This window comes from Budorcas taxicolor, chromosome 14, assembly GCF_023091745.1.
Source record: "Budorcas taxicolor isolate Tak-1 chromosome 14, Takin1.1, whole genome shotgun sequence".
Taxonomy (NCBI): domain Eukaryota; kingdom Metazoa; phylum Chordata; class Mammalia; order Artiodactyla; family Bovidae; genus Budorcas; species Budorcas taxicolor.
This window is the reverse complement of record NC_068923.1, coordinates 79373418-79397224: the sequence shown is the minus strand read 5'-3', so window position 1 is coordinate 79397224 and position 23807 is coordinate 79373418. Positions and strand designations below refer to the sequence as shown.

The 23807-nt window shown below is 47.1% G+C and overlaps 1 protein-coding gene across 2 annotated transcripts in view; it reads left to right on the top strand.

Moving 5' to 3' along the window:
* Window positions 1-4791: 4791 nt before the first annotated feature.
* Window positions 4792-23807, top strand: part of MATN2 (matrilin 2) — a 166777-nt gene continuing 147761 nt past the window's right edge. For both annotated transcript variants that reach the window (XM_052651949.1, XM_052651948.1), the window contains exons 1-2: window positions 4792-4861; window positions 21762-21935. In XM_052651949.1, coding sequence (XP_052507909.1) covers window positions 21788-21935 — 148 coding nt within the window. In that variant the 5' untranslated portion in view covers window positions 4792-4861; window positions 21762-21787. The remainder of the gene's footprint in view (window positions 4862-21761; window positions 21936-23807) is intronic.

The following is a 23807-nucleotide window of genomic DNA, read 5'->3' as shown; positions in this document are numbered from 1 at the left end:
GAAGTGGTGAGAGAGCATGTCCTTGTCTTGTTCCTGATCCCAGAGGAAAAACTTTCAGTATGTTAGTTGTGGATTTTTTGCAGATGTTCTTTACTAGATCAAAGAAGTCTCTTTATACTTCTAGTTTGTTGGGTGTTTCTATCATGAAGGAGTGTTGAATTCTATCAAATACTTTCCCAGCATCTACTGAGATCATGTGGTTTTGGTCTTTTATTCTGTTGCTGTGGTGTAGTACACTGACTGATTTTCAGAAATTTTTCTGACATATTCTTTGCTCCGTGATAGTCTGGAGTTAGTGGTGAAGCAGTGTTGGTCCGTGCCCTCTCATTAGGCCTGACCAGGATGCTGAGCTGTCTTAGAACTTTTGCTTTAACTAAAAGAAAATTTCAGTTCTTTCACTTTGGTTATTGCATCTTCTTTTCAGCATCTTTTTGTTCACAGATAGTGTTCATGTAGCCAGTAATGTTCTGGCACTTTCTGTACTTGGAAATTGCTTTGTCAATTCTTGCTTTAAATGAGACAAGACATTTCCATTGCTTCTTTTCAGAGTGTGCTCTACCAACAAAAAAATTGTTCACTTTATTGCATTACATCTTATTTTTCTCCATCATATGATTTATTGTGGCTCTCGGGAGTTCACTGCCTTATTCCTTATTCTTTCCACTGGACCATCTGCAGTGTTTCCCCTTCTGTTGGACGCCGGTAATAACTGTGTCCCAGTTATTTTCTCCAGCAAGACAGAACGTAGAAAAGTTCTGACTTCTGATATTTTTGTTATTCTTGAGTTTATTGAGTTCTGCCAGCATGCTAGAGGATTTTATAGGACAGATACACAGACCAATTGCCCAAGTCTCCTGCAGTCTGATTTAACACCAGGCAACCAATACAGACAGAGACTCAGCAGTGGCAAAAGGTGAGAAGGCAGTTAGCTGAGTGTCACAGACACGAGGTTATTGGCTTCTAACAGCAGACTGCTTTGTGCCAATTCCTGGGCTTCAGGAGGAAAGAGGCAGCAATCTGTGTTGCTGAGCGATGCTTCCATGCACAGCAGGTTCATCCTCCACTTCAAAAGTGGAAACTAGTCTCCAGGGAGACGGGCAACGTTTCAGCCATGTCAATATCCAAGAACACAAGTCAGATTTCCACTCTATCTTGCCCAAGTTTTAAGGCTCCCCAGTCCATCTTCCTATCTCATTTTTGATAAGCAGCCTTATCAGCCCGATTTCACAAAAGACTACTCTAAATTCCAAGTTAAAGCCATAGCAGCCCAGTCTCTTCCACAGCATGGCCTAGGGAAGATGGTAAACAAGCTAAAGAGGGCCTGGTCCCTGCCTTCCGGAACCCCTGGTCCAAGTTCAAGGTCGCAGCAACACATTGGAGTCCGCTTTCCAAGGTGGGATATGTTTATTTAGAAATCATTTCACTTGGGGTGATGGTGCAATTAGCCAGCCTGTCCTCAAGGGGACCCTCTGACATGGAACCTGCTGTCCACGTTGAGGGGCATCTGGAAGGAAGCCCCTCCCCCCACCCCGCCAGGTGTGAGGGTGCCTCTCCCAAGGCTGGAGTGGAAACCCAGCCACTGTGTCTGCAGCGCTCCGCTCTCTCCCTTCTCTCCTGCTCTGACCAGTTGGCAGGTGGCCCAAAGGAGGGAAGGCTCCTCTCCCAGGTGAGACGCCCTGCCCTTCTACTTGAGCGGGATGGGGACGAGCTCCAACAGTTCACATGGGACTCACACGTCAGGCCCCTTCGTGGATCCCAGCTTTGTCATGGCAAAGGGGCTTGCATAACTCAATGAAGCTATGAGCCATGCCACGCAGGACCACCCAAGACGGATGTGTCATAGTGGAGAGTTCTGACAAAACGTCGTCTGTTGGAGGAGGGATTGGCAAAGCACTCCAGCATTCTGGAAGACTGCATGGACAGAGGAGCCCGGCGTGCTACAGTCCATGGGGTCGCGAAGAGTTCGACACAGCTGAGCACACACACCCATCAGCAGTCTCTTAGAGAAACACAGGGCGAGTGAGGTGACCTCGCAGCTCTAGGTTCCTCTTCGTGTTCTGCAGAGCTTGCCTGGTATGGCTCTACCTTGTCAACAAAAGCGATGTTTCTATTATCAATAAGGAAAAAAATCAGTACAAGATTTATTTTAGGCTTCGAGTTCTGTGAGCCAACCTGTCTGCTCTTTGTTTTGCTTATATGCTGGTCCTCTTCTGTTTGGTAGTCTCATTTTAATCTGCCCTCTAGGAAGGATTCTAATGCAACACAAAACAAAAAGTTCTACTGTTTACAAGGAACAAATGAAACGGGCAAAGTCTGCATTTGAGGCTCTTCATGAACGTGAGGTCTGGGTCAAACGACTGCCCTCCCACCCCCATCCTTGCTCCACAATAGACCCCCCTGCCGGAGACAGAGAAGTGAGTTGAACCCAGTACAGCTATCAAGGGGTAAGTCGTTTCAACAGTTACAGATTCTAACTAACTCAAGAGACCTGAGATCCTACACACCACCGTTCTTGTCTGCTTGTGTGAGTGCCCAGGTAAGAACTAGAATCATAGCCCCATACTTTTTATGAATAAGGTTCTCTACACTAAGCCAGTAGTAGAGCCTTTGGTAGAAAAGGCAAGTTTGGACTTTGCCTAGCAGCCTTTATTATTATCAAATTGCATTCACCCCCAAAGGTAACTGGGAAATGAATGCCATTGTTTTATTCTGATGATATTTCAGGATACTGAACTCACTTTTGCTTCTCCTTTTTTTTTTTTTTTTTCCTTTTTCTGGCAGACCTGAAGATCATTTCACAAGGTAGAACAGCTCACTGACCTATTTGACTTGGCCCTAGACATACTTTGTACAGAGACTTCTGGGGAATTCTGATAGAACTCCCTGGGGCAAAACATCCATCTTAGTTGGCATACACCAGAATCACAGAAGTCTTTTACTAAATTACAATTCGTTAACATTTGGAAGGATTTCGGAATTGCTATTGTTTTCCTGGTAAATTACTGGATCATACTGGTGTCTTGGAATAAGGCAATGCATTTAAACTGTAAGTTTCCATAAACTGTAACTCAACTTCCCCAGCTCCTAAGGGATTTTCACTGGCTCAGACTTAGGAAGAAATTTTCATCTGTGGGATCCAAGACTTCAGAGACCAAACATTTCCTGAAGGCTTTCCTCTGCTTTCCGACCTCCACCTACCTCCTCCCAAAGACATACAAAGAAACTATTTCTGATCAGTGCAGGCAGCCAAGAGTGCCCAGTGTGCCTAAGGTACAGGGTAAGGGAACAGGAATCCAGTATTCTTTCTTGGCTTCATGACACCACTGAGCTGCCTTGATGGCTTGAGTATGTTGACCCCTTGCCTTATGGCTAGAATTTTAATTACCCATCTGAAGCTTTCCTGAAGAATCACTTTTGTACATGTTTTTTTATTCATATTCCAGAAACCAAATCATCAAATAAGTGATGGTTCAGTGTCAGGCAGCTAAGAGTACTTAAATGATCAGACGCTGGCACCAGACATTTCTAAACTCGTTAATTCTACTGCCTCCCCCCCATAGCTTGTTAAAACCTGAACTGAGTGGCTGGGTTAATGGTTTGGGGTTATAATTTTGGCGTGATTATTAGAAGATGTCCTAGCCTGTTGGCTTCCCTGGTGGCTCAGACTGTAAAGACTGCCTGCAAGTTGGGAGACCCAGGTTCGATCCCTGGGTTGGGCAGATCCCCTGGAGAAGGAAATGGCAACCCACTCCAGTATGCTTGCCTGGAGAATTCCATGGACAGAGGGGCCTGACAGGCTACAGTCCACGGGGTCGCAAAGAGTCGGGACAACTAACACATTAGTCTGTTGTACAGACCCCCACTCACCCCAGCTGGCCAGAAGCAGGGAGAGCTGGCAGGCTGGCAGTGCCAGGCATTTTCCCTGCCACTGACCAGCCCTGTTTCCTGCATCCCTCCAAAATCCCCCAGGGGACCTCTAAGGTCATGTTCCCCTCACTTTACCAAACTGCAAACATCTTTGCCCATAATTTCAAAAGTCTGGCCTGGACCAGACCTTCTCTGCTCCTTCAGGGTAGGAACCCTGTTTCCCTTCTCTCCTGGCATCCTGACTCCCCTCCCCACCCGGAGGCCTGGTCTCTGGCCAGTGGACGCTCTGTTAATAGGAACTGGCAGGGGTGCTCTGGGCAGCTCCTGGCACTTGTCACCAATTACCCCAATTCTCGCCGCTTTCTTCTTCATCGTCATCGTCGAACGACCGATCATGCCCCTCGGTTCAGGACCCGGGACCCTATCACGCCTACCTTCCTCCAGAAGATGCTCTCCATCGCATCGCCCCAGCCCCCACGCCAAGCCCCCAAAGCTCCTAGTTGTTCCCGAGCCCGCGGCTCCCGACCCCGGGAGTCAGATCCTCCCCTGGGCTCGCGCAGAGCGAGGTGGCAGCAGGCAGGACGCGCGGCCAGGGCGCCCGGTTCCCGGGGCTGCCTTCGGAGTGGGGCGGTCCTCGCGCCGCCCCCTCTCCGCGCCCGCCCCGTCCCCAAAGAGGACACCCCTCCTCCCGCCGGCCGGCTCCCCACCCTCCGCGGCGCCGCCTCCCGCGCCCGCCCGCCCGCCCGCCCGCGCTGGCCCCGAGCCGCCCCGGCAGCCAGCGAGCGAGGGGAGCGCTCTGGGATGGGACTTGGAGGAAGCGGCCAAGGAGCAGACAGCGGCAGCGCCTCGGGCTTCTTCCCCGGCTCCCACGAGCGGTCTCCCCGAGGAGAGCCGTGGCTCTCGGAGCGGCGACGAGGCCAGCGAGGAAGACCCGGGCGGCTGCGCCCCTGTCTCGCTTCCCAGGCGCCGGCGGCGGCGGCAGCGGCGGCTGCAGGTGAGCAGGGCGCGCTCTCCCCGGGGCCCCTGCCTGGCCCCGCGGCCCCGAGGCGCGGACGACTGACCTACCCCTACCGACCGACAGACGAACAGATAGGCAGGGCTTGGGCACCCACGCACGCCGGCGCTGCCCCCAGGCTGGCGCCCGGCCTCCGCCGCTCCGCGCGGCCCCCGCCGCCAGGCGCCCCCAGACCACCACCTCTTGCCCGGGCCCGTGGCTCCCGACCCCTCGGGGCAGGCAGAGCCCGAGAGGGACGGCGGCGCTGCGGGACCCCAGGCTGGGGGCAGTCGGGCCGCCGCGGCCGGGCGAGTTCCGCGCGCTCCCCGCGTCGCCGGGCGCACAGCGCAGCAGCCACCCCGGGGTCCCGTGGGGGCGCTGTGCCTCGCCGCGGGGACGCCCGGATCCGGACTCCACTGAACCCCGGGAAAGGCAGACTCGAGGAGCGCGGATCTGCGGTGATTCCTGTTCGGCTGGCGAGCGGATCGATTCCGACTCCCCGCCTCGGCGGGCTTGGTCTTTTCACGCCCGTGTCATCAGCATTTTGTTCTTGGTTTTCTATGGAGCTAAAGCTCCCGCTTCCTTACGTGGTGTGGAAAGGAAAGAAAGGTGAGGGCATTTGTGGTCGTTGCTACAAACCCCCAGGAGAGTAAGGAGAGAGGAGAGAAAAAATGAGGGAAACCCCCCACCCCTCCCGTTAAGGTCTCGGGACTAGACTCACAGGAAGAAGATAGCTCCTCGGGAACACACTCCGGGCCCTGAGCAAACCCAACTGACCGAGTTCCTGATCGTCATAAATCAGGGAGCTGGGCCGTGTCTGCACTAAGTGCATTTAATTGGCTTCCAGCAGCGGGGCAGCCAAGAGACCAGCAAGAGGCTGCAGGCGGGTGGGGGTGGGGGGCATGGTCAGGACCAGAGACTCTGGGTTGGCCCGCTGAGGTTCAGACCCTGGCTGTAAGCGGAGCTTACAGGTTGGTAACCTTGGAGTTACCCAACTACTCTGTGCCTCACTTTCTTCATCTGTCTAATGGGATGATTATACCTACAGGGCGGTGAGGATTAAATTCAAGTGCTTACAACCGTTCCAGGCATCTTAAGACTAGTTCCATGACCTGATTCTCCAGAAGAGCAAGGCATTTCTTTCTAGGAACACAGTCACCTCCTCTCCAACTCAGGAAGCTAGGCTCTGAGTGGATACCTGAGGCTGGCAGATGATCCACGTGTATTAAACTGGAATTTTGCACTCAGGAGTGCGCCTGCACAGTTCTCCCTGCCTGCTTCCAACAGAACAGCCTCAGAAAATCATATTGCTGTTCCAAGATGAGTTTATGGTCTGGGAAGTTTCCTTTCAAACTTGGAAGTTTGATTCCTTGAAATTCCCTGTTGAGACTGCAGATAGATATCTGTGGTTCTTCACCTCAGTTTCCCCATCTGCCCTAACTTTTTTTTTTTTTGCTGCCAATAGAATTCAGGCAGGCCGCTCTTCTCTACAAATCCAGGGTCTCTGGCTCTAGAGTCCGGTGCCCCTGGAGGCACTGAGGCCAGAGCTCCCTGACCAGAGGTGCAGAGTCCACCTCGGAGATCCCCTCAGATGGCTGCCATGCTCTGAGCTCCACCATCTCCACGTATCTCTGTTCAGCCAGAGGTAGTTGAAATGAGGCTGAAGACTTAAAGAAGAGGGAATCGAAGATTGCTTCTTCTTCTTTTTGAAATTTATTTATTTTTGGCTGTGCTGGGTCTTTGTAGCTGCAAGGACTTTTTCTAGTTGGGGAGGGCAGGGCCTACTCTCTAGTTGCTGTTCACGAACTTCTCATTGCTGGCTTCTCTTGTGGAGCGTGGGCTCTAGGCATTCGGGCTTCAGTAGCTGCAGCTCCCTTGCTCTGGGGCCCAGGCTCAGTAGTTGCGGCCCATGGGCTTCCTTGCTCCGCGACATGTAGGATCTTCCCAGATCAGGGATCGAACCCGTGCCCGCGACGCCTGCATCGGCAGGCAGATTCGTTACCACTGAGCCACCAGGGAAGCCCCGAAGGTTGCTTCTTGAAAGATAGAGAAGGAAAAAGAGGATCATTGAAGGTTCTAGAAAGAAATCCCCCATTTTTCCTAGAATCAGCTCTGGCGGGGGCCTAAGAGAGGCAAGGGGTGAGGAGGGGGGGCGATGAAGGAGGGGCAGAGACAGGCGGTGAGGAAGCGCCAGGGTCAACGCTGGCCTGCAGGGGCACTGGGCGTGAGGCTGGGCAGGTGGTGAGGGGGACATGCTGGGGCTCAGGGCTGAGTCGCTGTTTGAGAGCAGCTGAGGGCACCAGAGTCTCTGATGCTTTCACTGGGACGGGACTAGCGGCCTCTGGTTTTTAGGTTTTTAGCATGTGCGTTTGAGAGAGTCCTTTCCTGGGACTCCCTGTTTTTAGGGAAACTCTGGAGGGCTCCTCTGTTTGTAACATGTAGGAATAAGTCAGGAGGGTCAGAAAAAGAGGGCGCGGAAGTGCCAACGAGAGATTGGAGGCTATCCTCGCTGTTGCTAGTAAACAGGGCCAGGGAGGCCCTTCCAAAGGACTGGTTGCCACTTGGAGCTCCAGCCGTGAGGTCATCTTTGAACCTGCCATGTGGCTCAGCAGACAGCCACCACTGCCTTACCCGGCAGGACCCTGAAGGGGACTCAGAGAGAGAGAAGGGCAGGTCTGCGCTCCATCCCAGAGGCCTTGGTTGTTGGTGGTGATGATGCAGACAGTGATGAGAGGTTGTGGGTGTGACACTGATCTTGGCGCCTGAGAGACTGAGGTTCCAGTCTCAGACCTGCCACTCATTACTTGCAAGGATTGTGAAAAGTTACTGAGACTCCCTGCCTCAGTTTCCTCATCTGTAAATGGGAATAGGACTGTTGGGAGAATTAAATTAGTTAACACAAATAAAAATGCTTCGTGTAATACCTAGCTCAGAGTCAGTGCTCAATATTAATTACCTAGGATTATTGTTATCTGAGCCTCAGTTATGTCATCCATCAAATGGGATGATGCCATCTGCATCATAGTGTCATAACAGTTAAATGAGTTAATTAACTGTGAATTAATCTGCCAGTGGGTAGTATGTAATAATGCTCAGAGTGAACTGATTGAAAATAAGATTTATACCAAACTCTCTGCACGTAAAAGCAGTGGTTGAGCAGGGGAACTAGCTACCGTTTTTCAAAAGTTCGTTCAAGAGTCTTGTCAGAGAAAACTTGACCACTGGGGGCCGTGGCTCACTCCCCACTGGAAGACCCCACTGCTATTTCAGGTTACTGTACCAGTTTCCCCTTACTGCTGCTGTAACATATTACTACAGACTTAGTGCTTAGAGCAGCACAGATTTATTGTCCTTCAGTTCTGCAGGTCAGAAGTCTGAAATGGGTCTCACTGGGCTAACATCAAGGTGTCGGCAAGGCTGTGTTCTTTCTGGAGGCTCCGGGGGAAATCTGTTCTCTTGCCGTTTCTGGCTTCTGAAAGCTGCCTGTGTTTCTTGGCTCCTGGACTTTTGTTCCATCTTCGAAGCATAGCAGCTTCCAGTTCTCCCCTTCCTTCCCCCTTCTCTCCCCCTCCTCTCCCTCCCCACGTCTCTCTCTTATAAAGACCCTTGTGCTTACTTTGGGCCAACTTGGATAATCCAGGCTCCTTTTGCCACAAAAGGCAACAACATATTCACAGATGCTGGGATGATTAGGTCATAGACATCTTTGGGGGCATTATTCTAATAAACAGTTACTATTAGAGAAAATGATGTCGATCAAAGGATTTTATCTCATTTCTGTTTAGGGCGTATCCTGGCACCTTCCCAGTTAGGTGAGTTTGTTTTCACTTGTCTAAAAGATGAGATGCTCAAGACCACAGGGGTCAAGGCTAAGGGTCAAATTTTTTGCGAGCCCTGGGTTTCTTCAAACGCAATTCTCAAGTTGCTGCTTTCAGTTTCTCCCTTTCCGTGACAAACCTTAACACTGGCCCCTCAGAATGGTCTCCTTTTCTCCATCAACAGTGTCTTCTGATTTTTCTAATTCCTTTCCTTCTCCATTTCAGTGAAACATAAAGAATGCCCCCATCCCCCGAGATCTCCTCTGAGAATACCATCACCTTTCTGAGATTCCCTAGACAAGGTCTGTATTAGTTTTCCCTTGATGCTGTAGTAATTTACCACAGACTCAGTGACATAAAACAAGTTTATGCAACCTATATGTCCACTGACAGGTGAATGGATAAAGAAGATGTGGTATATCGAGCTGAATTACTCAGCTGTAAAAAAGAATGAAATAATGCCAATTTCAGCATCATGGATGGACCTAGAGGTTATCATACTAAGTGAAGTAAGTCAGACAGAGGACAAATATCATATGATATCACTTCTATGTGGAATCTCAAAACATGATACGAATGATACAAAACAGACATAGATTCAGAGACAGGAAATAAACTTATGGTTACCAAAGAGGATAATGGGTGAGTGGGGAGAGGTAAATTAGGAGTAACGCACACACTACTAAATATTAACTAGGTGAATGCCAAGGATCTACTGTATAGCACAGGGGTCAATACTCAATATTTCATGATAACATAATGGAAAAATCTGAAAGAGAATATATATACATACATATGTGTGTGTGTGTAAATATACCTGTATGTATAACTGAATCACTCTGCTATTCACTTGAAACTGACACAACATGGTAAACTAACTGTCTTCCAATTTTAAAAAGTCTCTTATCTTCTGTTTCTGGAAGTCACAGGTCTGAAATAGCTCTTGCTGGGTGTTATCGTTCCTTCGGGAGGCTTTAGGGAAGAATGCATCTCCTTGCCTCCTCCAGCTTCTAGACTCCCTCGTCATTGCTTGGCCTACTGCCTCTTGCCATCTGCAAAGCCAGCAGCGTCAGGCTGAGTACTCCTCACGCTGCTTCCCTCTTACGTTTTTAAGGACCTTGACGACTGCATTGGGCTCAACTGGATAATTCAGGATACTCTCCCTGTTGTTGTTTTTTTTTTCCTTCTATTTTTTAAATTGAGATATAGTTGCTATACAGTAGCTCCCCATTTTTAAAGTCAGCTGATTAGCAACCGTAATTCCCTTTTGCTGTGTAATGTAAGATATCCACAAATTCTGGGGATTAGGACATGGACATCTTTGGAGGGACATTATTTTGCACATCCCAGGGCTTAAGGAGTTCCAGGTCAGGACCACCAGTACAGCTTTATTCTTATTAACACCCCTTCCAGTGTGTGCACAGTAGTCCATTCAAGAGAGAACACCCATTAAACTTCCTCCAAAATCTCTGCTGCAGCTCACATCTCTCCCTGAATCCCTTTGTCCATGGAATGATCTGGGAGCAAGGCGGGCAGGAGTAGTACTGCACACACTTCATTTGTCAAGTAAACTTAGAATCAGAAGCACATAGAAAACGATGCAAAACAACCATAAGGGAGCAGTTCAATGGACCTTTTGAAAATGAACACTCTCATGTGACTGCCTCTCAGATCCGCACCCCAGAAGCCTCCCTTGTACCCCCGATTAATTATCACCTCCCCCAAAGGTAACTGCTAACTTAGCATTACCTGTTTTTTAAGAAAACATTTTATTGAAGCACACATATAAGAAAGTGCACTAATCAGGGATGTAGCTGGATTATTTTTCATTAATTGAGTAATCATTAATTTCATTAATGAGTCAGCGCTGAGTAATCCGAAGAACATTTCTAGCACTCCACAATCGGCCCTCAGCTCCTGTCCTTTAAGGACACTTCTCTGAAGTTGTACACGCAGCGTTGACTTCTATCCCCCCGACTCATGTATAGTCACCCGGTAGGGAAAAGACTGAGCATTTGGTCTTAATTCCCACACATGTTCAGTGAATAAGGGAGGATTCTGTTGCTAAAGAAGGAGGGGAAAATATTGGAGGACAACTAGCAATGTCTGCCAAGACCTTGGTAGTCTCTCCAGTGTGAATAAGGGCCAGGTCTAGGGCTGTGACCTTGGTATGGGTGGAAAGGGGAGAAGGCATGAGAGACATCACATGGTAGAATGTGGTGCTTGCTTGTCTGGAAGGGAGAAAAGATATGGTAGAAATGCCCTGTATACCAAAATATGAAGTGAGGATATTTTCCCCCAGAAAATGATTCCTTGGAAAAGAGGAATTTGCTCTATATTTGAGTTCTTGCAGAAACTCTCAAAGTAGGGGGAGCTCTGTTAAATATATTGAACATATTTGGGATGGAACGTTGGCTTGAAATGTCCTCAATCAATGTACTAATTTTGGATAATACATGTAGAAGTCAACTGACCAAAACAGTAAAAGAAAAATCAATTCAAATTTAGTCATTATTCTTCTGGACACAATTTCACAATTATAAGTGTTGGATGACTCTGGATATAATACCTTAAGAGCAACACGATGAATAAGTTGCAGAGGTGGTGAATTTATGTTTCCAGGACATTAAAAAACCCAACTGTCCTCATATTACATAAGTGGGGACTGGTGGCCTGAGATAAAATTTCCAGTGACAGCATCATATATTGATTCAGAAAGTACTGTATCGCACATAACTTAAACAGAAGCGAAGGTGGCAGAAGACTCAAAAAACATCTTTAGTTTGATGAAATACTGATGTTGGAAAGGCAAGCATTTGAAAACTGTTTTATGAAGTGAGAAAAAAACACTGTTTTATGAAAACACTTTTTATATGAAACATTTTTAATGAATAAAGCATTATTGCTAAACTAATCCGTATTTTGCAATTTGAAATGTTTTGAATATGCATGTATGATGAAATGGATACTTTAATTATTACAACTACTGCTACTGCTAAGTCACTTCAGTCGTGTCTGACTCTGTGTGACCCCATAGACGGCAGCCTACCAGGCTCCCCTGTCCCTGGGATTCTCCAGGCAAGAACACTGGAGTGGGCTGCCATTTCCTTCTCCAATAATTTATTGATCAGCAAAAGATCAATAAATGTTGAATCAAATTGGCCTTAGTTCTGCACCCCATCTTGACAAGGCCAAGCAGGTCTTCATCTGTGTAGTTCATCTGTGTACTTCACTGATACCATTTAACAATTATGTGTTCAACATGGCCAAGAAATCTGGGGGAGAGTTTCCTCCCATCACAAGGCAGAGCCTTTGGGGTTGCCGCCATCCTGGCAAACATCATACATAGATGAAGACCTGCTTGGCCTTGTCAAGATGGTGGGTGCAGAACTAAGGCCAAGTTGATTCAACATTTATTGATCTTTTGCTGATCAATAAATGTGTTTATTCAGCATTTACCTATTTTTTAAAAGTTCATTTACAAAATTCAGCACCTGGGATACAGAGATGACAAGGTGTGGTTTCATGGAACTGCTCAGAGTCTAGTCAGGGAGGCAGATATGGAAGCAAGAAAAAGAAACCCAGGGCCAGAGCAGACAGCCGACCCATTGCTAAGAGGGTGTAGGAACGTCAATCCTCACTGGGAAAATCAGAGAACATTCTGGAGAGGGGCTGAACGTCTGAGCTAAAACTTGAGAAATGAATGCAGTTTTCTTTTTTTTTTTCTCTTTTAGCTGTACCGCATAGCGTGCGGGATCTTAGTTCCCCTACCAGGGACCAAACCCAGGCCCCTGGCAAGGGAAAGCATGGAGCCCTAAACACTGGGCTGCCAGGGAGGTCCTCCAAGGCAGTTTTGATGAATGTAGACTGGACCGAGGGACCAGCATGAGTGAAAGCACCCAGCTAGGACAAGAATCTGAGTTCCTCTGGCAGCGGTCAAGGGGCTGGGGTGCGTGTGGGGTTGGAGGGCGGCCGGTGGGCCTTAAGCGTGGATGGTAAGCAGGCCACAGTTGGAAGCCGAGCAGGGAAGGGGCAGGACCCCAGGCGGTAGGAGCAGTTCCAAAGCTTCTGGAGGAGTCTGGGTGAGAAATCGAGAACCTCCAGCATTGCTTCAGTGGCAGGACCTGCTGGGAGGTCTGGAGCAGGGAGCCAGCAGATGCGAGAAAGCGTCCACCCGTGGATGTGATAGTGACTCGAGGAAGACACGGGAGCTGAGGCCAAGTCTCCTGTTACCCTTGACCGTGGAATTACCCTTCCATGAAGGAACTCGAGTCTGTGCCTGGAAAGGCCGGGCTGGCAAGCAGGCCTAGACCATGGGGCGAAAATCACAGTCAGCATCAGGTCAACATCTCAGTGTCAAATACTGAGAGCGTCCCGAGCACCATGACCTTGAGTCCGTCCCAGCAGAAGCTGGGCTCCACTTGCCGGCCCTGCGGGAGCTGGGGGTTCCGGTCTAAGGTGGGGGACCGGCAGGAAGGCCTTTGGGGCCGTCCTGTGTGATAGATTCCTGGTGGACACCGTAGCGGTTAGTGTGGACCCAAGGTGTGCCAATGGAGCAGCAGCTTGCGAGGGACAAAACTATTGTAGCTGATGTCTAAGAACTTTCGGCTCGGAGGAGGGGACTCAAAATCTCTTTTTTTTTTAGCAAGTAGGCTGGATGCCTGAGAGATGGCGGGGGTAGAATCTGGGCTTTGTCACTTAACTAGCTCTGAGGCCCTGGGGGAGCATCTTTCCATCGGTAGCTCTTGGTGTCCCACCCAAGGAATTGGGAACTAGTCCACCTCACAGAACGGTTGTGGGACCAGATGAGATAATAATACACAAAGTGCCCTGCTCACTGCCTGGCCCGTAGTAGGCACTTGGGAAATCCTAGAACCTTAGCCCCTGTCTCATCCAGGGGCAGGGTTTACGGCCTGGGAGGGTGTCAGGCCCAGGCTTCCTCAGGAGAGCAGCGTCGTCCCGGCCTGTGATCTGGTTTAGGCTGGGAAACGTGGCTTCCAGGTCACGCCTCTCATTTTATAGCTGACTGGTTAAAGCCCAGAAAGTTAAATCACCTAACTGAGGTCACAAGGCGTGTGGAGACAGAGCCAGGCCTCTCCTCTCAAGGCCCCGGCATGTGGTGTTGGCTCCCGTGAGATTCTAGGCGCCTGTCAGTTGACTTGGAACAGTGATGCTTAGAGTTATAGCTAAGATGGTCAGAACAATCTCCTCTCTCTCTCTCCTCCACCCTCTTGGTAAAGCTAAATGAAAAGACTCATTGTCTCATGGAGAGGAGAAAAATTGCTAGAACAAAAGTCAAAACTGTTGTGTGTGTGTTTTTTTTTTTTTAATATTCTTTCCATGCCCCCAAATGCTTCAAGGAATCTGTTCTGATTGAATTAACCTCTATTTCTCAGTACAACAATTCTTCTCATATGCCCATCTATGAAAAGAACTGTTTCTCAAATATCATTCCATTTTCTGGTGAGGATTGGCTCTGGCTTCTGTTCTTCAAATGCTAGCAGTTATAAATGCCACACTGAGAAACAATGATTAATGTGGGCTACATGTACTGACTTATTTTTTCTTGTTCCACTGCCATTGAATTGTTTAAAAAGGTCTATCTTGTCAGATATTAATAGTGCCATACTGGTTTTATGTTGACTTGTATACAGTATCCTTTCCCCTATTTCTTTAGATTTTTTTTTTAAACAGCTGTTTTGAAGTTGAACTTGAACAATAAAATTCTCCACTTTGGGATTTTCCCTGTTGGTCCAGTGGTTAGGAATCTGCCTTGCCATGCAAGGGACACAGGTTCGATCCCTGGTCAGGGAACTAAGACCCCACATGCCATGGGGCAACTAACACCTGATGAAGCCAAAAATAAATATTTTTTAAAAAGAAAAAAAAAATCTTCAGTTTTAAGCGTATAAATTGATGGGCTCTGGCAAATGTATAGAGCCATGTAACCTCTACCACAACCATGGTGAATACTTACGTCACCCCCCAAATTTCCCTCCTGCCTCTGTGTTGTTGTTCAGTCACTCAGTTGTGTCCGACTCTTTGTGACGCCATGGACTGCAGCACGCCAGGCTTCCCTGTCCATCACCAATTCCCGGAGTTTGCTCAAACTCATGTCCATTGAGTCAGTGATGCCATCCAACCATCTCGTCCTCTATCGTCCCCTTCTCCTCCTGCCTTCAGTCTTTCCCAGAATCAGGGTCTTTTCCAATGAGTCAGCTCTTCATATCAAGTGGCCAAAGTATTAGAGCTTCAGCTTCAGCATCAGTTCTTCTAATGAAAATTCAGGATTGATCTCCTTTAGGATGGACTGGTTGGATCTCCTTGCAGTCCAAAGGACTCTCAAGAGTCTTCTCCAACACCACAGCTCAAAAGCATCAATGCTTCAGCACTCAGCCTTCTTTAAGGTCCAACTCTCACATTCATACATGACTACTGGAAGAATCATACCTTTGACTAGACGGACCTTGTTGGCAAGGTAACGTCTCATGCTTTTTAATATGCTGTCTAGGTTTGTCATAGCTTTTCTTCCAAGGAGCAAGCATCTTTTAATTTCATGGCTTCAGTCACCATCTGCAGTGATTTTGGAGCCCAAGAAAATAAAGTCTCTCACTGTTTCCATTGTTTCCCCATCTATTTGCCATGAAGTGATGGGACCAGATGTATGATCTTCATTTTTGAATGTTGTTTTAAACCAGCTTTTTCATTCTCCTCTTTCACCTTCATCAAGAAGCCCTTTAGTTCCTCTTCTCTTTCTGTCATAAGGGTGGTGTCATTTGCATATTTGAGGTTGATATTGATATTTCTCCTGGCACTCTTGTTTCCAGTTTGTGCTTCATCCAGTCCTGCATTTTGCATGATGTACTCTTCGTATAAGTTAAATAAGCAGGGTGACAATATACAGCCTTGATGTACTCCTTTCCCAATGTTGAACCAGTCTGTTTTTCCATGTCTGGTTCTAACTGTTGCTACTTGACCTGCAAAATTTCTCAAGAGGCAGGCCAGGTGGTCTGGTATTCCCATCTCTTTAAGAATTTTCCACGGTTTGCTGTGATCCACACAGTCAAAGCCTTTAGTGTAGTCAGTGAAGCAGAAGTAGATGTAGCTGACCCTCTTTTCCCATCCAACCCCTGAGATCAAATCAGAACCATTGATCTCCCTTCTGTCGTGGAGTGTTGCCCTTTGTTGGATGTCACATAAGTGGAATTGTTCACTATGTGTTCTTTTTGTGTCTGGGTACTTTCACTTTTGAAATTCATCCAGTATATCATTCCATTAATTGGTATTAGTACATTTTACGGATGTACCACAATTTATTTACCTGTTCATTAATATATGGACATTTGTGTTCCCAGTTTTTAGCTTTTACAAAGAAAGCTTCTATGAGCATCTGAGTATGTCTTTGTGTAGATGTGTTTTTATATCTTTTGGATAAATATGTAGGTTTCTGCTTGGCCCAGTTTGCCCAGGACTGAGTTTTCTGGGATGAAAGGCTTTCAGTGCTAAAACACAGGCAATTCTAGGCAAACCAGGCCAGTTGGTCGCCTTGTGTTGTCTCATTTGGGAAATGTATGTTGATCTGTATGAGCAACTGCTATCTTGCTTCTCTAAATGACTGTATCATTTTGCATCCTTACCAGCAACATATTAGAATTCCAGTTTTTTACATTTTTGTCAATGCTTGGTTATATCAGTCTTTTAAGTTTTAGGTATTCTGGTGAATTTGTCATGGAAGGTCATGGTGATTTTTAATTTTTTTAAATGTTTATTTATTTTGGCTGCTTGGAATGTTAGTTTTAGCTTGAGGGATCTTCGGTCTTCATTGTGGCACTCAGGATCTTTAGCTGTGGAATTTGAGATCTGGTTTCCTGAGCGGAGATTGAACCCAGGCCCCCTGCATTGAGAGTGCAGAGTCTCAGCCACTGGACCCCCGAGGAAGTCCCTGTCATTGTGATTATTGATTTGCATTTTTCTAATGACTGAGAATGTTGAACATTTTCTCATATGTTTATGTGTTATCTGAACATCTTCTTTGGTGATGGGAGTGTTCAAATATTTTGCACGTTTTCAAGTGGGTCGTTTGTTTTTGTGTTGTTATAGAAATGTATGTGTGGAATATAAATGATATACAGATATACAGACATAGAAGGATATATGTCTTGGAAATCTTTTCTACCAGACTGTGACTCGCTGTACCATTGCATTTTGAAAAAGGAATTTTTAAAATTTATTTTATTGAAGCATAATTGATTTACAACGGTGTGCTAATTTCTGCTCTACACAAAGTGACTCAGTTATACACGCATTCTTTTTCATATTTTTTTCCATCATAGTTTATCACAGGACGTTGACCGTAGTTCCCCGTGCAGTACAGTGGGGCCTTGTTGCTTACTGAGTCTATACGTAGTAGTTTGCATCTCAGTTCATTTCAGTTCAGTTCAGTCGCTCAGTCGTATCCGACTCTTTGCGACCCCATGAATCGCAGCATGCCAGGCCTCCCTGTCCATCACCAACTCCCGGAGTTCACCCAGACTCACGTCCATCGAGTCCGTGATGCCATCCAGCCATCTCATCCTGGGTCGTCCCCTTCTCCTCCGGGCCCCAATCTCTCCCAGCATCAGAGTCTTTTCCAATGAGTCAACTCTTTGCATGAGGAGGCCAAAGTACTGGAGCTTCAGCTTTAGCATCATTCCTTCCAAAGAAATCCCAGGGTTGATCTCCTTCAGAATGGATTGGTTTGCATCTGCTGACCCTAAACTCACTCACTCCTCTCCCCGTTGGCAACCACAAGTGTGTTCTCTCTTCTGTGGGTCTGTTTGTTTCGTAGATACGTTCCCTGTGTCATATCTTGAATTCCACGTATGAGTGGTATCATGTGATAGTCTTTCTCTTTCTGACTTCACCTCAGTATGACGATCTCCAGGTCCAGCCATGTTGCTGTAAGTGGCATTATTTCACTCTGTAGAAAGAAAGTTTTAAATACTTTAAGATACTAACTTGTATTTTTAAATTATGGATTTGTGTGTCATTGTTTTATTACAGTAGTCATAAGTCAGCATCAAAGTTAATATAAGGTTCATTAAATGGCTCAGTATGACAAAATTAACAGTGTGCACTTCATATTAATTGGTTTGATGGTATAATGATAATAATAATAAAAAGTAGCTGTCACTTTTTGGACACTTACTATGTACCAGGCAGTATTCTATGTGCTTTATTTTTTAAATTTATTTCATTTTAATTGGAGGATAATTGCCTTGCAATATTGTGTTGGTTTCTGCCATGTATCAACATGAATCTGCCATATGTCCCCGTCCTCTTGAACCTCCCTCCCACCTGCCACCTCGTTCTCTGTGCTTTACATCAGTCCAGTCCAGTTCAGTCGCTCAGTCCTGTCCCACTCTGCGACCCCATGAACTGCAGCACGCCAGGCCTCCCTGTCCATCACCAACTCCAGAGTTCACTCAAACTTACATCCATCGAGTTGGTGATGCCATCCAGCCATCTCATCCTGGGTCGTCCCCTTCTCCTCCTGTCCCCAATCCCTCCCAGCATCAGAGTTTTTTCCAATGAGTCAACTCTTCGCGTGAGGTGGCCAAAGTACTGGAGTTTCAGCTTTAGCATCATCCCTTCCAAAGAACACCCAGGGCTGATCTCCTTTAGAATGGACTGGTTGGATCTCCTTGCAGTCCAAGGGACTCTCAAGAGCCTTCTCCAACACCACAGTTCAAAAGCATCAATTCTTCAATGCTCAGCTTTCTTCACAGTCCAACTCTCACATCCATACATGACCACAGGAAAAACCATAGCCTTGACTAGACGGACCTTAGTCGGCAAAGTAATGTCTCTGCTTTTGAATATACTATCTAGGTTGGTCATAACTTTCCTTCCAAGGAGTAAACGTCTTTTAATTTCATGGCTGCAGTCACCATCTGCAGTGATTTTGGAGCCCCCCAAAAATAAAGTCTGACACTGTTTCCACTGGAGCTTATTTAATTCATACAACAACCAGGTTAAACTTTATTATCCCCAGTTTAAAGGTGAGGAAACTGCGGCAGAGAGAGGTAAAGTAACTTGCTCCGGGTTAGACAACTAGAAATGTTTAGTTCTGTTCATTCTTTTTTTAAAATGTATTCATTACGGCTGCATTGGGTCTTCGCTGCTGCTCGCGGGCTTCCTCTATTGGGGCGAGCTCTTTCCAGTTGCACCCTTCGTTTTTGGGGCACAGGCTTCTGCTTGCCCAGTGTGGTGGCTTCTTTTGTTGCAGAGCGCGGGCTCTAGGGCGCTTGGGCTTCCGTAGTTGCTCAGCTTTCAGGCTTAGTCGTCCCTCGGTAAGGGGAATCTTCCACAGTAGGGATCGAACCCATGTCTCCTGAATTGGCAGGCAGATTCTTAACCACTGGACCACCAGAGAAGTCCAGTTCTGTTTATTCTCAACTCCCTATCGCTCACGTATCTCCAGGGCCTTCTGGTTAGCAATGGTAACTCGAAAATGCAAACACCTCTTAAAATCCACAGTAAACCCAAGCCACATGAAATGGTGTTTGTTTTTTGAAAATCATCATTATCCACCACAACGTGTTCTAAATGTTTGGATTTTAATTCCAGATGTGTCGGGATGGACGTGGACCCTTGAGAGCATGTTGTATATATTTTGAAAGAAATAAATGTGGATGTTGCACATATGGGAAGAAGGAGACCATCACTAAAATAATAAATCGCATATAAATGACATAATACACTTAGAATTGATAAAAACCAAGGACACTTGAAATAAACAGTAGATTTAGGACCAGAGAAAGAGGGAAAATCTTTTTTCTTCCTTTTCTAAAATGGAACCTCACAGGTTAAGCTATGAAAAGGGATCAGTTAGTTAAGAGTTTTATTTTGTTATAAGGGGTGGGCATAGTTATCCATAATGAACTAGCAATGCTCTGGAGCTTCACCCCTTTATCACCTGCATAATCTTAGGTAAATTATTTAACTACTTACTGTAAGAATTAAATGGCTTAATACATTTAAAACACTTGGCTCAATGCCTGGCACATAGTAAGCTGAGTAAACATCTGCTATTTTTAATGGCACCTTAAGGCAGAGTGAAAAGTGAGCTAGTGCAACACAGCAAGTGTGAAAAACTGTGGTCTTTGAAGGCCAACAGGCCTAGGTTCATTTCCAGGTCAATTCCTGAAAGCAGCTTGCTGAACAAACAGTTCACTGAATTATTAAGGTGTACCCCCCCCCCCCCCCACCACGTTTTGGGAAGTGATCCCTGCCCTTGTCCTGCCCTGATCCCACCTCTGACGGTGAAACAGCTATGGCTTTTCATGAATTGACTTCTGGGGACTTGACTTGCAGCTAGCCAAGTTTTCTGTTAATTGGTGAATTGGTAAATTAGCCGTTTACCCTGGGTTTGAATCCCTTCTTTGCTACTTATTTTAGCTGGGTGAGCTCAGTCAAGTTACTAAACTTCTCTGAGCCTCAGTTTCCTCATCTCTAAAAAGTAGAAACAGTAATTCTCATTGGTATGAGGATTAGGTGAAATCAACTGGATGAAAGGCCAAGCACAAGATGCTGCTGCTGCTGCTGCTAAGTCACTTCAGTCGTGTCCGACTCTATGCGACCCCATAGATGGCAGCCCACCAGGCTCCGCCATCCCTGGGATTCTCCAGGCAAGAACACTGGAGTGGGTTGCCATTTCCTTCTCCAATGCATGAAAGTGCAAAGTGAAAGTGAAGTCACTGAGTCGTGTCCAACTCTCAGCGACCCCATGGACTGCAGCCTACCAGGCTCCTCCATCCATGGGATTTTCCAGGCAAGAGTACAAGATGAGGACTTAGTAAAGAAACTTTACAGGCAGATGATCTTCCTTAAATGTTGTTCCTCCTTAAAAATTCCCTCCTCCCCACTAATTTGTGTAAATTAATAAATTGCTTATGACATCCATCGTGGTGACTGAAACTAGAAGAAAAACAATTTAAACCTAGTCCCAGGACACTGCCTTCTCCATGAGGGTTTGCCAGGCAGAAAAGTCCATATCATTCATCACGTGGCAAGTGCCTTTCTCATCCCACGTGAGGCACTGACACTGGCCAGCCTGGGAAAGCCTGGATCTGATCACGTCACTTCCCTGCTCAGAATCTTGTCTCCAGAGCCTTCAACAGTGGCTACTCTGCAGCACCAGCACAGAAAACGGTTCAAGTCTGGTCAAGAGTGTGCTACTCCGATTGAAACTCCCTCGCCTCTGTGGATATCTGAAACTCAACTCAGGGCTAAAATTCTTTCTGCATCTGAGAGCTTCTTGCTCAACATTGCAATAGATCCTGTTCTTCTCTGGTCTCCTAACACTTTTGCTTGCTTGCTTGTCCCTACCTCCCCATGTGTGCCAGACACTATCCTGAATGCATCAGTTACACAAATTAAGTCACTCAATTAACTAATATTATCCCATATTCCCACATGGCATGGGGAGGTTAAGTAGCTTGCCCAAGGTCGCACACAGTTAGCAAGTGTCAGAGTGAGAATCCAGAGCCCAGGAGTCTGGTGCCAGAGTTCAAGCCTTTAACCACTGAACCACGCTCCCTCTTAAAAGACGCATGTGGGAGGCAGGGAGGCTGGGAGGCTAAGTCATGTTAACTTATTGCAACTGTATGCGAATTCCTTGGGAAACATACAGATTAATTCCTGCCATCCACCATTATTAGACTAAGAAAATATTGTTACTTGGACTCCTCGGGTGGAGATTCCCCTTTTTCAAATCCAAGATATAGAATGTGACTACGAATAACTGAAAATAAACTTGATTGAAAAGAAACTTCAGGGTAGATTTTTTTCCCCCCAAGTTTTCCATTCAGTCTTATGGTGACCAAAGTGGCGAAAAATTCCAACTATGCACGCCCTGCTCAGACCATTCAAGAACCTACCAGTGGGGTCTGAGGGTCACAACACAAACAGCATTTTAAGTACCAGCGGCACGTCTGATTGGGGAAAGGCAGGTGGGGAGGGGGCGGGGGTCCACGGCTTGTCGGGTTCAGGGAGACCCGGAAACCTCACCCAGCCCTCTTCTCCCGTTGTGTTTGTCACAGCCTAGCCCCTTTTCCTCTTATTGAAGATGGAGAAGATGCTGGTGGGCTGCTTTCTGCTGCTCTTCGGACCGACCCTCCTCCTCCTCCCCGCTGAGGCCAGGGAGCGGCGGCCTCCTCCCAGGTCCATCTCCAGAGGGAGACAGGCTCGGACCCACCCTCAGACGGCCCTCCTGGGTGAGTGACGGGTGGGCGGGGCTCCGCCCCAGAAACAGGCCGAGGTGGTCGAGGGCGGGCCTCCGATGGGGGTGGGGGCCCGCCCTGGGTGCCCACTTTGGGTGTGCTGGGGGACAGGGCATCTCGTTGGCAGGGAGTCATCCTGCGTTGAGGATGTGGTTGTACATTGGTTTTCAAGTGAAAACCTCTCTATTGCAAAACTTTCCATTTAATCTGAAGCTCCTGACTTTCCAATAAGCAAGGGAATGGGTTTTCATCTGAAAAGGTCCTGGTTGGACTTACCTGGACAAGGGTGTTGTAAAAATGTTTTCTTGGGTCTGTCTGCTGATCTGTATTGATGATGCTTCCCTACCTGGCACCTTGGGAAGAAGAGCAGGTTTGCGAAAGGTGGAAGCTGGCATGAAAGAGAGATGGAATTAGGAAATTAGAAATAGAAGATGTCAGAGGTCTGTGTTTCTCTCCTAGTGAATGTGTTTCCTTCAGGCGAATTTTTTTCTTTCTCCAAGAGAAAGGAAACACATAAGATATAGAGGAATGGGCCTGGTTCTGAACGTGGGCTCTGGAAGGCCGAGGATTCGGGGGGAACAGGAAGGCTGGCCAGTGGCAAGATGGTGGTTTTGGCACAGACCTGGCTTCGTAAACCTGGCCCTGGTGCTGACCAAGTGGGTACACTTGGGCCACGTAACCTCTCTGAGGTTCAGTCTCCTCATCCATAAAATGGGAATGCTAACACTAATCTTTGTGAGAAGAAGGCCTGGTAATGAATATATGTGAATTATAGGTATGCAATGAATGAAAGCTTTCCCACAAACGTCACTCCGTGAACTTGTTCTCCAAAACTGTGGGGTTTGTTGTTGTTGTTTTTTTGCTACATGGCATGCAGGATCTTAGTTCCCCAACCAGAGATCAAATCTGTGCCTATGTAGTGAAATAAGAAGTCTTAACCACTGGACCTCCAGAGAAGTCCCTCCAGAACTGTGTTTCATGTTGGTATCTTCTTGGCCAGCCCCTAAAACCTGACCCCCTCCGACGGCCACTGAGAGAACTGCTAGGTGTCTGGTTGCCTCCGCATCTGAAATGACAGGAGGCTGGAGGAACCAGAAGCTCTGTTCTGAGAGGTCAGCATCTTTACGGTGCTATAAGCAATGACCCCAAGGATGCTGGTCCTCCATGTCTTTAGTCTCCTGAGAATCTGTTTCCATAGTGACATAAACATATGATTTCTGCAAATGTGGACAGGACTGGGGGATGTTTAGTATACTGATTAAAGGGCTTTTAAAAAATGTTTCAAGATGATAAACATACATCATCATATGATAAACATATCTATCTATCATCCATCTATCTATAAAGAGAGGTGACATAGGTGTGTGAGTGTGTGTGTGTGAGACGGAGAGAAAGAGAGCTTGAAATGCCTGATTCCTAGATCAGCAGCAGTGATTATACAGTCGGGTTTCTAATGGGGCTGTTTTTGGAATGAACCACCCCACACTTAGCCAGAAGAGCATACAGGCACCTCTTGGTATTAGCTATCTCTGTGCCTACTCCCTGCCTCTCTCTCTTCCCCCCCCCCCCACATACTTTCTGATACACACATATGCACATAGGCACACACACTCACACACTCTCACCTCCCCCCACACACAGACACTGGGCCTCCCCTAGTGGTCAGCATTCACTGCTCTCTCGGGCTCTGAAATAGAAACCTCCTGGTCTTCACACGTAAGAGATCCTGTTTTGCTAAGGGCATCAACCCCTAGCATCCTCCCCCTCTGCTTTTCTGATTTTGCAGGAGAATGTGTCAGGGACAAAGAGGGGGTAGGATATGACACCCCTCTGCCCTCCAAGGAATGGCGTGGCCACTCCCTGATG